The following is a 10,993-nucleotide window of genomic DNA, read 5'->3' on the forward strand; positions in this document are numbered from 1 at the left end:
AACAGGGTCTCTCCTGAACTTCAGACCTGATTGAAAAGGAAAATATACCAACGTCCAGAGTGTGTGCTGCCCCTCCCCCCGCTGCAACATCTTCATCTTATTCTGCCTGTGTCTTCACATGCCTAAGTCCAGAGTAACCCAAATGGCCTTCCAGGCTCTGGGTTACAGAGGTGTTCCCTAGGAAACCAAGGAGTAGAGCTCCTGTGAGCACATGCGCGTGCGCACACACACCAATGTCACTGTGGCAGATTCTTGCTCACACAGTGATCTTTTTAGCTTGGCTCTACCCTCTCCCATCTCTCATGAACTTCTAGCCCAAGACACTTGGTCACATCCCGGCTGGAGGAACCAGGCCCATGGGTCAAGTGCCTGGAGCCCTGGTCTCCTGTCTAAGGATCCATTTTCTCTTCCCCATCTGATAGGAAGATGGCTGACATCCAGAACATTTCGCTGGACAGCCCAGGGAGCGTAGGAGCTGTGGCAGTGCCTGTGGTCTTTGCCCTCATCTTCCTTTTGGGCATGGTGGGCAATGGGCTTGTGTTGGCTGTGCTGCTGCAGCCTGGCCCAAGTGCCTGGCAGGAGCCCGGAAGTACCACAGACCTCTTCATCCTCAACTTGGCGGTGGCCGATCTCTGCTTCATCCTGTGCTGTGTGCCCTTCCAGGCAGCCATCTACACGCTGGATGCCTGGCTCTTCGGGGCCTTTGTGTGCAAGACCGTGCACCTGCTCATCTACCTCACCATGTACGCCAGCAGCTTCACTCTGGCGGCTGTCTCGGTAGACAGGTGAGCTGTAGCAGGGCAGATTGGAGATGGACCTGGGCAGATTCTTATTGGCTAGTGGAGGAGAGACTAGGGATTAGAGGTTGGTGGGCATACAGGGAAGCCTCGGTGGTACCTGCCCTTTCCACCTCTACTGCGAACTTCCAGAGGACATTTCTGTGCCCCAAGTGTCAGCACAGGCCTGGTATAAGGGTAAAATAGCAACAAAAGAAACCCCTGGGGTCAGTTGTGCTAGTGCACACCTTTAATCTTAGCAATCTGGAGGCAGAGGTAGAGAGATCTCTGTGAGTTCGAGGCCAGCCTGATCTACAAAGGGAGTTCCAGGACAACCAGGGATACACAGAGAAATCCTGTCTTAAAAACATACATACATACACACACACACATGCACACAGGGAGGGAGGGAGGGAGGGAGGGAGGGAGGGAGGGAAGGAGAGAGAGAGAGAGAGAGAGAAAGAACGAACAAGAAACTCCAAACGCATTCTTCAGATGTTAAGGCCCCACATTGCACTCACATCTGCTTCCTTATCTCGAAAACTCCCTAACCAATGACCTTGGGTGAAACTTTGGGCCCCTGCTAGACGCCAGGCAAGGGGAATGGGGTGGGGAAATTAAGGCAGGTGCGGAGCGGCCGCGCGCAGGAGGCCCCCGCCCCCCTGACCGCGCGCCCTCTGGCCCGCAGGTACCTGGCCGTGCGCCACCCGCTGCGCTCCCGGGCGCTGCGCACACCCCGCAACGCGCGCGCCGCCGTGGGGCTGGTGTGGCTGCTGGCGGCGCTCTTCTCGGCGCCCTACCTCAGCTACTACGGCACGGTGCGCTACGGCGCGCTCGAGCTCTGCGTGCCCGCCTGGGAGGACGCGCGGCGGCGCGCGCTCGACGTGGCCACCTTCGCCGCGGGCTACCTGCTGCCGGTGGCCGTGGTGAGCCTGGCCTACGGGCGCACTCTGTGCTTCCTGTGGGCGGCCGTGGGTCCCGCGGGCGCGGCGGCGGCCGAGGCGCGCAGACGAGCGACGGGCCGCGCGGGGCGAGCCATGCTGGCGGTGGCGGCGCTCTATGCGCTGTGCTGGGGCCCGCACCACGCGCTCATCCTCTGCTTCTGGTACGGCCGCTTCGCCTTCAGCCCGGCCACCTACGCCTGCCGCCTGGCCTCCCACTGCCTCGCCTACGCTAACTCCTGCCTCAACCCGCTCGTCTACTCGCTCGCCTCGCGCCACTTCCGCGCGCGCTTCCGCCGCCTCTGGCCCTGCGGCCGCCACCGCCACCGCCACCACCGCGCCCATCGCGCCCTCCGTCGTGTCCAGCCAGCGTCTTCGGGGCCCGCAGGTTACCCCGGCGACGCCAGGCCTCGCGGTTGGAGTATGGAACCCAGAAGGGATGCCCTGCGCGCTGGAGAGACTGGACTAGCCCTGTCCGCCCGGGGAGCGCAATAAACCCTGCCAGCCTGGACTCTGCCGGCTGTCTGTCCTCTTCCCTGGGTGGCACAGTGTCGCCGAGGAGCGTCTAGAGGGCCTGGCTCCACCGCAAAGCAGAGGCAGAGTTGCAGCTCTAATCCAAAGGACACCTGGGCTGTTAAATGTGGTCCACCCAACCAGACACAGTGTCCCAAAGCCAGTCTGGCAGCAGAATAGCCCATTCACCCAGCCTGCACCTTCCAGGCCCTGTTTTTTTCTACTACCTCTGACTTCCCCTTTTTGCTCCCAAGCCATAATCTAGGTGTTTTGTTTTGTTTCATTGGAGAGAGAGAGAGAGAGAGGCAGGCAGAGACTGATTCAAGTCGTCTAGGCTGGCCCGAAACTGCCTACTGTAGCCAAGGATGAACTTCAACTCTTCCCCCGCTTCTCTTCTCTTACCCAAGTGCTGACAGGCACCCCAGACTCCTGGCTTGTTCAGGCAGGGACTAACAAGTCTTTCCTTGGCTACTCTGTAACCTAACAGAATGCTATATTTAATCATCAAGACAGCTTTGTAAGGCAGGGTAGATATGATTAATCTTATTTTAAAGACGTAGAAATCAAGGATCATAGAGGTCACATAGGGAGAGGCTAGATCCAAATCCCTGGCTGCCTAACACTTGTTACTCAGTGGCCTTTCTTTGCTTCCTTAAGGCTTCCATTTGTCTTTTGTTTATTTGGTCTTTCGAGACAGTATTTCTCTGTAGTTTTGGAGCCTGCCCGGGCACTCTCTCTGTAGACTAGGCTGGTCTCGAACTCGCAGAGATCCATCTGCCCCTGCCTTCCAAGTGCTGGGGTTAAAGGCGTGTGCCATCACCACCCAGCTGACCATTGCTTTATTTCTGTCTTTTGTTTTTGAAGCCTTTGTAAACGATAGGTAAGTGCTGTACTTCTGACCTATATTCCCAGCCTGGGTTTGCTCTTGTTTTACTTCTAGCGTGGAGCTCTTCTGCTCCACACGTCTGATTCTGTGTTCTAGAAGCTTCAGAGCTCGCAGGCACTTACTTTCAGAATTCTGCTTGGCTACTGAGGTGTGGGCTTCCTGGTAGTCAGGCAGTCCTGGGGTGAGTTCCCTAACCCAGACACCTTGCGTCATTCCCTTAGCTTCTTGGTGTTCCTGACTCAGAAGAGACACTGAACCTCGCTTGAGCCGCAGCTGGCCTCTTAAGGGCTCTGGTTGTCCTCCCCCTCCCCATCACCACACACAGCTGAGGAAGCCTGCGGCTGTGGAAAAGCCTAATTAACCAATAAATCAGTCTTGTAGGATCCCATGCTGCCTGCTTCTGCTCTCCCTTTCCACACATCAATAATGTTGATTAACTTCAGGCCCTAACACTGCTTGTCTGCTGCAAGGAGCACCCTGGGAAGGGCTCTCCCTATCAGGAGGCAGCTACCTAGCGGTCATTACTGCCCGCCACCTGCTGCTGACACAGAAGCCAGAGCAGCAGGAGGAAGCTGAGACCAGCCAGAGAAGTGGCTGCCCCAAGACCCAGTCAGGGCCTAACACCGGGCCTCGTGTTTTCTCCCATGATTCTTCCAAGAATCTGGGCTCAGTGAGGAAGTGCCCTGAAGGCAGGGAATGTGTTGTTGCCTCTGCATAGCACCCATGGTGGCTGTCACCACTTCTGTGCCTCACCCGACACTTCAGAGGAAAGCAAGGGGTAGTGGTTCATTGGACACAGGGAGGCAGATGACATGACAGGGGACAAACATGGGTGGCAGATAGTGTTCTCACTTCAGTGTGGAAACACCCCTGAATGGAATATGGAACCCATACGCTAAAATATCATTCCATATATAAATAGAAATATAAGCCACAGAAGACAGGCCTTGAAAGTAGGCAATGAGACATATATTGTATACCTCTGTTTACATAAGGTTCCTAGAATCAGCAAATTTATAAGAACAGAACACAGCTTGCTGTTTGCTTAGGTCCGGGAGTGGTGGGGAGAAGGGAATGAGAATGCTCATAGGTACTGAGTTTCTTCCAGGCTTGATGAAAAGGTTCTAAAATTAGATCACTAGGGCTGTCTGCAGCTCAGCTGGTGGGGCACTTGCTTGATGAGCAGGAAGCTCTGGGTTCAACCAAGCTTTGAGTTCAATCCCCAGAAGGCAGTAGCCTACACACTACTGTAATCTCAGCACTTGGGAAACGGATGCAGGAGAATCAGAAGCGCATGATCAGTGAGACAGATGTGGAGGTGCGTGCCTTTAATCCTAGCCAAGGGGAGGCAGGCACCTCCCCTTTGTGATTTTGAGGCTGACTTGGTCCATATAGTGAGTTACAGGCTAACTAGGGTGATGTAACAAATGTCTCAAAAGAAAAAAAAAAAGTTCAGCCTTACCTATGTAGCAAGTTCAAAGCAAGTAAGAGAGTCAATCTCAAAAAAAAAAAAAAAGGTGGGAGTGGGCAAAAAGATGACTCATCAGATAAAGGGGCCTGCTGTGCTGTCAGGCCTGACAACCTGAGTTTGAGTCCCCAGACCCCACACTGTGGAAGGAGAAAAGAGAGAATCCACTCCTACAAGTTGTCCTGACTTCACACGTGTGTTGGCACGTTTGAACATGGACACACTCTCCCTACACATACACTCATACAGATACATACCTTGTTAAAGCAAAAATAAGTGGGATGTTCTGGCTTTAATTCCATCATTTAGGAGACAGAGGTAAGCAGATCTCTGATTTTGAGGCTAGTCTGGTCTATGTAGCAAGTTCCAGGCCAGCTTGGGCTACACGGAGAGATCCTCTCCCAAAAGGCAAAAGTAAAATACAAGTAGATCATCATCCTACCGGGCAACCACAGGACATGCCGACACCGCTGACGTGTGCAGATTAAGTGGGTACAATTGACATGTAAACCATATTTCAATAAGTGCATTTGAAATATAAAACTAAAGTGGGTCTGGGACCCACACCGGACCCAGGGGACATTTTCAGGGTAACCTAGCAACTTTGGGTAGATACAGAAGGGTGGCTGAGAAGGCTGTCATAGACAGTGCACATCTGCAAAATAGGAATGGAGACAGACAACCCCCAGGCTGGCTTAGAGGAAGTGAGTCTAGCCACCCAGTAGTCCTCTGTAGGTCCAGGCAGATGATCCAACCAGAACCTCTGTGGACCAGAGAAGATGATGGTCTCTGGGCCCCTTCCCAGTGGCCTAAGACTCTGCTCAACTGGTAGAGGACCACTGAACAGCTAGACCCCTCGCTGGCTTGCTGAGACCTCCTGCTTTTGAAGCAGGACTCTTGCTCAGTGCAGCCAGCCAGCCTATGGGTGATCTAAGGGATGGAAGCCCAGGAAGCTTGACAGTGTGTGGCCAGACAGTGGGTGGATACTTGTATGTAATACGGGAGGACACGGTACCAGGGGAGAAAAGGTGGACCTGAAATGACCCAGAGAGGAAAGTTCCTGCCACCTGGGCAATGCAAACAAGAATTCCAGAGAGAACTTCTAGGAAGTGTTTGCACATGCCCATTGTGTGTGCATGGTGTGTAAGCCAGAGGTCCAAATCGGGTATCTTTCAAAAGTGATCTCTACCTTGTTTTCGCTCACTGAACCTGAAGCTCCCCAACTGGGCCAGGAAAATCCCTGGCATTCTCCTGTCCCGGCTTCCTCGGCTCTAGGACTGCAGACATGGCTTTTGTTTTGTTAAGGTAGGGCCTCACTATGTAGCCCTGATCAGCCTGGAACTCACAAAGATCTGGCCTGCCTCTGCCTCCCGAATGCTGGGATTAAAGGCGTGTGTGGGCCAGCTGTGGCTTTTTTGCGTAGTAGCTGGAGATTCAACTCAGGCCCTCAAGGCTTGCAAACCTGAACTGTCACCCTGCTGTGCAGCCTGGTTGACCTGGTACACTTATAGTATAGCCCAGGCTGGCCCCAAGGTCACAGCACTTCTGCCTCAGTCTCCGAGTACGAAGGTTACAGGCGTGCATCACCATGCCTGGCTCCTGAGGTGACTTGTCAAGGTGTGCCTTTTTCTCAGAGGAAGGCAACCCACAAGAGGTAGGGACGAGGAGCCGAAAGCAAGCTTGCACAGCTCGTGAGGGAGGGGTGGGTAAGCTCTGTGGAGACGGCAGGATATGCATCTCTCAGGCAGACCAGGTTGGGCAAATAACGGTTTCCAGGAAAGGAGATGTGGGGAAGAAAGGCTCCCTCTGAGGCGGTACTCAGAAAGCGCCGTAGGCTGGGAGCCCCGTGAGGAAAGCCCTCAAGGCCTAGACCAGAGCTGGAAAACGGTTTTTGCACAGACATGACAGGAAGATGGATGGCCTGCTGCTAGGTTTAGTCTTGGCTTCCAGGACTCGGGGGTCTATTTCAGGGACTAATGAAGTACTCGGGAGAGCAGGTGGTTGCCGTAATTTGGTTAGGAGAGAAACGTGTGTCCTGTGGAGCCCAAGGCAGGCAGTAGGGGCTGGAGTGGAGACTGAGTGAAACCAGGATGCTGCCCTCAGAGCCCAGGAGAGGTCACCTGACCCAAGGCCACAGCAACACTCAGGACAAGGCTGGGGTAGCCTCAGTGGGAAGGCCTTCCCAGCTGGAGCAAGGTTTAGACTCTGCAGCCCTTGCCTTCTGGTTGCTGAAGTCTTTTTGATTCTTTTTGATTTACCTTTTTTTTTTTTTTTGGTAGACCAGGCTGGCCTTGAACTCACAGAGACCCACTTGCTTCTGTCTCCTGAGTGCTGGGATGAGAGGCGTGCACCACCATGGTCAGATGGTACCAAGCACGCATAAGGAGCCACGGTGTGTACTCACACTTGAGCACCTGCCAGATGCAGCAGGAACGAGAGCTGGGGCTGGGGAGCCCAGAGAAGGGCCCATCAGAGGGTGGACTCCCAGAAAAGGCTTCCTGGAGACGCTGTGCCCAAGGTCAGTCATTAAATGCAGGCTTACTATGGCTCAAAGAGGGAGGCCTGAGAGACCATTTGCAGGGGCTCCTGATGGCAGGGGCCTCTGATGGCATGGGGTGCCCTCAGGAAGGGAGGCAAGGGCGGTGGGGACCTTGTGAAGAAGGCTCTATGTTTCATCTGAACTGAGGACTGGATCCTCCTGAGGGCAATAAGGAGCCTCTGCTCTGGTTCTGAAACCAGAGCGATTTGATGAGGTTTCAGGAGCTTTCTGTTGCCGCCAACACTGGCTTTTGTGTGGTGGAAGACCAAAGAGAGACAGGAGTGAGGACACTGGTCAGGCTGGTGAAAATCCAGAGAGATGAAGACATTCAGGACAAAGACAGTGGAGGACTCGCTGTCGACCACGTGGGAAGAACAATTATCAGACTTGGTGACGGTTGAGAAAGAAGAAAGAGGTACCTCAGAAGACACCCAGGCTTCGAGCTGGAGCCCTGGTGTGGCAGTGGGGACACCAAGGGGACAGATTCAGGGGAGGTGATGACATATTAAACTGAGGGACCTAGGTGGTGGGGGCTGCAGGGTTCTCAGGGAGATGAAGCGCCAGCACACCTGCCACGTTGTATTTAGTTCTTGTGCTTGGCTCTGGAGCTTACGTCTCATCTGCGTCAGTTGGAAGATGAAGAAGGTGAGACCAGAAAGGTTGAGTACTTGCCCTAGGCCACAGAGCTCAGGTTTGTCTGATTTGGTTTCATGGAGTTGGCGAAGGGGTAAGACAGAGCCGATTGGGGGTGGGATGAACTAGAATGTGCACAGGAGAGGGCCTCTCTGTGCCACTCTGGTGACAGGGCTGCCTGACCCTGGCGAAAGGAAAGCTCCCTCCTCCGGCCCCTCCTCCTTTGAGCTGGCAGAGACAGCATCATCTATCAATTTCGAGGTGCGGACCAGGGGAAATAAACACCAATTAACCGCCGACTTTTCTATTAATGAACATCGCTTCCTGATGGCGGGCTCATTTGTGGACTGCTCGCTGCAAGATGATGTGAGGCCAGGAGGACAGACTGAGCTTAAGAGGCTGCTTTAAGGCCGGGCGGTGGTGGCGCACGCCTTTAATCCCAGCACTCGGGAGGCAGAGGCAGGCGGATCTCTGTGAGTTCGAGGCCAGCCTGGTCTACAAGAGCTAGTTCCAGGACAGGAACCAAAAGCTACGGAGAAACCCTGTCTCGAAAAATTTAAAAAAAAAAAAAAAAAAAAAAAAAAGAGGCTGCTTTAAGAGGCTTAGGCTGATTGCAGGGACACCTGCCTGGCAACAAGCTAAGTGGCTCCTGTAGGGGAAAGGCTGTGATTGGAAGAATGGTTCCAGGACAGGGTGGCTGGAGTTCCTGTGGGTAGAATGGGGCTCCCTCCGCATCTGTGGCTCTGGATGGTATGGGGCAGGAGCAGGCACTGGCCCAGGAAGCAGTGCAACCCAGGGGAATGGGTTTGAATTCCAGCTGCTGTCCAGTTGTGAGGCATGTGGGTAGAACTGAGCCATTTGGCCTCCCTCCAAGGGTACCTCCTGGGGGCCCTCTCTAGCCGACCTCTCACCCTTTGGGGTCCCCTCATCACAGATTAGCCAGGACTACCTAGGTTCTGGACCAGCCCCATCACCTCTGACCATCATCGTAGTATCAGGTGTGTGTCTCATCCACCGAGCACACTGTACTGTGAGCTTGGCAAGGAAAGAGTTTGACCTGCTGCTTCTGAGAATGCTGACTGCTCACAGAAACAGGCATTCAGAGCTGGACAATGATGGCGTACGCCTTTAATCCCAGCACTCAGGAGGCAGAGGCAGGCGGATCTCTGTGAGTTTGAGGCCAGCCTGGTCTACAGAGTGAGTTCCAGGACAGCCAGAGCTGCACAGGGAAACCCTGTCTCGAAAAACAAAACAAAACAAAACAAAACAAAAAAAAAGGTGGGCATGGGGAATGCTAGATGGGAGTCTGACACTTTACTGATTTCAAACAAAGCAACTTCTGTCTAAGCCTCCGTTTCCCACATCATAGAATAGGGGAATATATACACACACGTGTGTATATATGTATGTGTATATACACACACACACACACACACACATAAATGTACACACACACAAAGTAACACTCTGTCACAGACCCAACACCTGCTGACACACAGAGGCATTCAGCACATACCGTCGTCACCCTGTGTGAGGAAATGAATTGTGAGGGAGCTCTGGTTTCAGGCATGGTAGAAATAACATGAGTTTGAGGTGAATCTGGCTGCCTGGGTGGGGGTCTCTGGCCAACCTGTTTGGTCAGGTGTGGGCAGCAGCAAGAGCAGGCCCACTGGAACGTGTGAACATGCGTGGTGTGAGTAAGCGCTCAGTAAGGATCGTTAGGAAGGAAGTTAGGAAGGAAGCAGTCGGGATGAGGTAAAACCAAGATCCCCCTTCCCCCACCCCTCCGCTATTCACCCCCCCCCACCGCACCCTCCCCATCAGTGGCGTCCAGTCAGCTGGCTCCAGAGCCAACCCCGGAGGACTACTCCAGCTGCATTCTTTCCTGCCGCTGCCCAGTCCATCGCCCAGGGCCCACTTGTGTTTCCTGACTCACTCCAGTGTCTGGGCCGACTCTCTCTGGCTGGCTCTTCAGACTGACTCGGGGTTATAGGAAATATTCTGGCTGGAAATGGGATGAGGCAGATTGCCTGGCCACCTGGTCAGCCACCTTCCTGCAACAAGCCCTCCCTTCACTGTCTGCATGGCCAGAGAGGGAGCTAGCAACAGACACTCTGCTAGGGCCAAGGGTGCTCTTGGGACCCAGCCTGCAGTAATAGGGGTGCAGGATGCCTTCCTTGTTCCTGGAGGCCCAGGTTTCAGGAATCAATTAGTCCTACTGTGTCCTGCTGTCTTAGAGATTCCAGGTCAATTCAGGGCAATTTTGAAGTTTCAGAACATTCAACTGTTCAAATTCAAAGCAACAGCCTGGGGCAAGGTGTCCTTGGTACGCCCAGGCAGCCCCAGAGGACTCTGGTGGCTTTTCAAGCTTCTGCTTCCAGGATGCCAGTGCTGGAGTTCCAATTTCGCTGAATGTCGATTTTCTTCAGGATGCCAGTATATACCCCACATAAACCTTACTCCGTTCGGAGGTTTCTGTACCTTCCCTAGCAGCCAGAGAGCTGGTCACCATGCCTTAGCTCTTTCCAGGTGGTGAAGGGTGAGGAGGCCCAAGACCTGAGAGGGGCGGTTTCTTTCCACCCTGCCTCTCTGCTGCCTTGGTTTCCAGCTTGCCCCATGCCCCAGGTAATGACCCAGCCCCAGTGAAGCCCCAAGAAGAGAGCAAGATCAATTGTGCCCATGGGCCCCAAGTGAAAGTCACTTAGAGAGCTGGTCACCCAGGCAGAGGAGAAAGTCTGCCCCATACAGAGTCCCTTGTTCCTCTTGTCACTCAGCAGGGACAGCACTGCCGCTCTCATCTTGGGGCTGCTAAAACACTTTGTCCTCCTAATCCTGCCAAAGTAGGGAACTATGGGTTTCCTTCCCCACAGGGGACTGGGGGTTGAACCCCTACCCAGTTCTTCCTCCAGGGTCTGAGGAGTGGTTGAGTTTCTGTTCAGTACCAAGCTGGCATCTGAAGATGGGCTCTCTTCTGCCAGTAGCCAGACCTTCCCGTTTGGCAAGAGAGAAAATGGGGGCGATGCCAGGCCAGACATGGACTAGAAGTCAGTGGCCAAATCCCTGTCCGGAGGGGGCTCCTATATGAGGATTCTCCCCCACTCCCACACCAGAGCAGTCTCCTTCAGGATAGGGTAGGGCACTGTTTAGCAGACCTAAGAGACCTCTGCAGTGAGTCCGAGTCCTTGCTACTTTGTCAGTTCCTGTTGTCACTACAAGAAGCCACCACTAAAAACAAAC

General features: G+C 53.9%; 1 protein-coding gene across 1 annotated transcript; it reads left to right on the forward strand.

The window, feature by feature from the left end:
- The first annotated feature begins 426 nt into the window (after positions 1 to 426).
- Positions 427 to 2,212, forward strand: Galr3 (galanin receptor 3). Its single transcript, XM_041672239.1, has 2 exons — positions 427 to 785; positions 1,465 to 2,212. The coding sequence occupies exons 1-2, from the start codon at positions 427 to 429 to the stop codon at positions 2,210 to 2,212; spliced, it is 1,107 nt and encodes a 368-aa protein (XP_041528173.1).
- The last annotated feature ends 8,781 nt before the right edge of the window (positions 2,213 to 10,993 follow it).

This window comes from Microtus oregoni, unplaced genomic scaffold, assembly GCF_018167655.1.
Source record: "Microtus oregoni isolate MIOR12 unplaced genomic scaffold, Mior012 000022F_ref0000154, whole genome shotgun sequence".
Lineage (NCBI taxonomy): Eukaryota > Metazoa > Chordata > Mammalia > Rodentia > Cricetidae > Microtus > Microtus oregoni.

Bases quoted from the DNA above. Each gene is read 5' to 3' on its own strand.
- Galr3 (XM_041672239.1), top strand. From the start codon at position 427: ATGGCTGACATCCAGAACATTTCGCTGGACAGCCCAGGGAGCGTAGGA. The intron at 786-1,464 runs GTGAGCTGTAGC...TCTGGCCCGCAG, and splicing joins GCGGCTGTCTCGGTAGACAG to GTACCTGGCCGTGCGCCACC.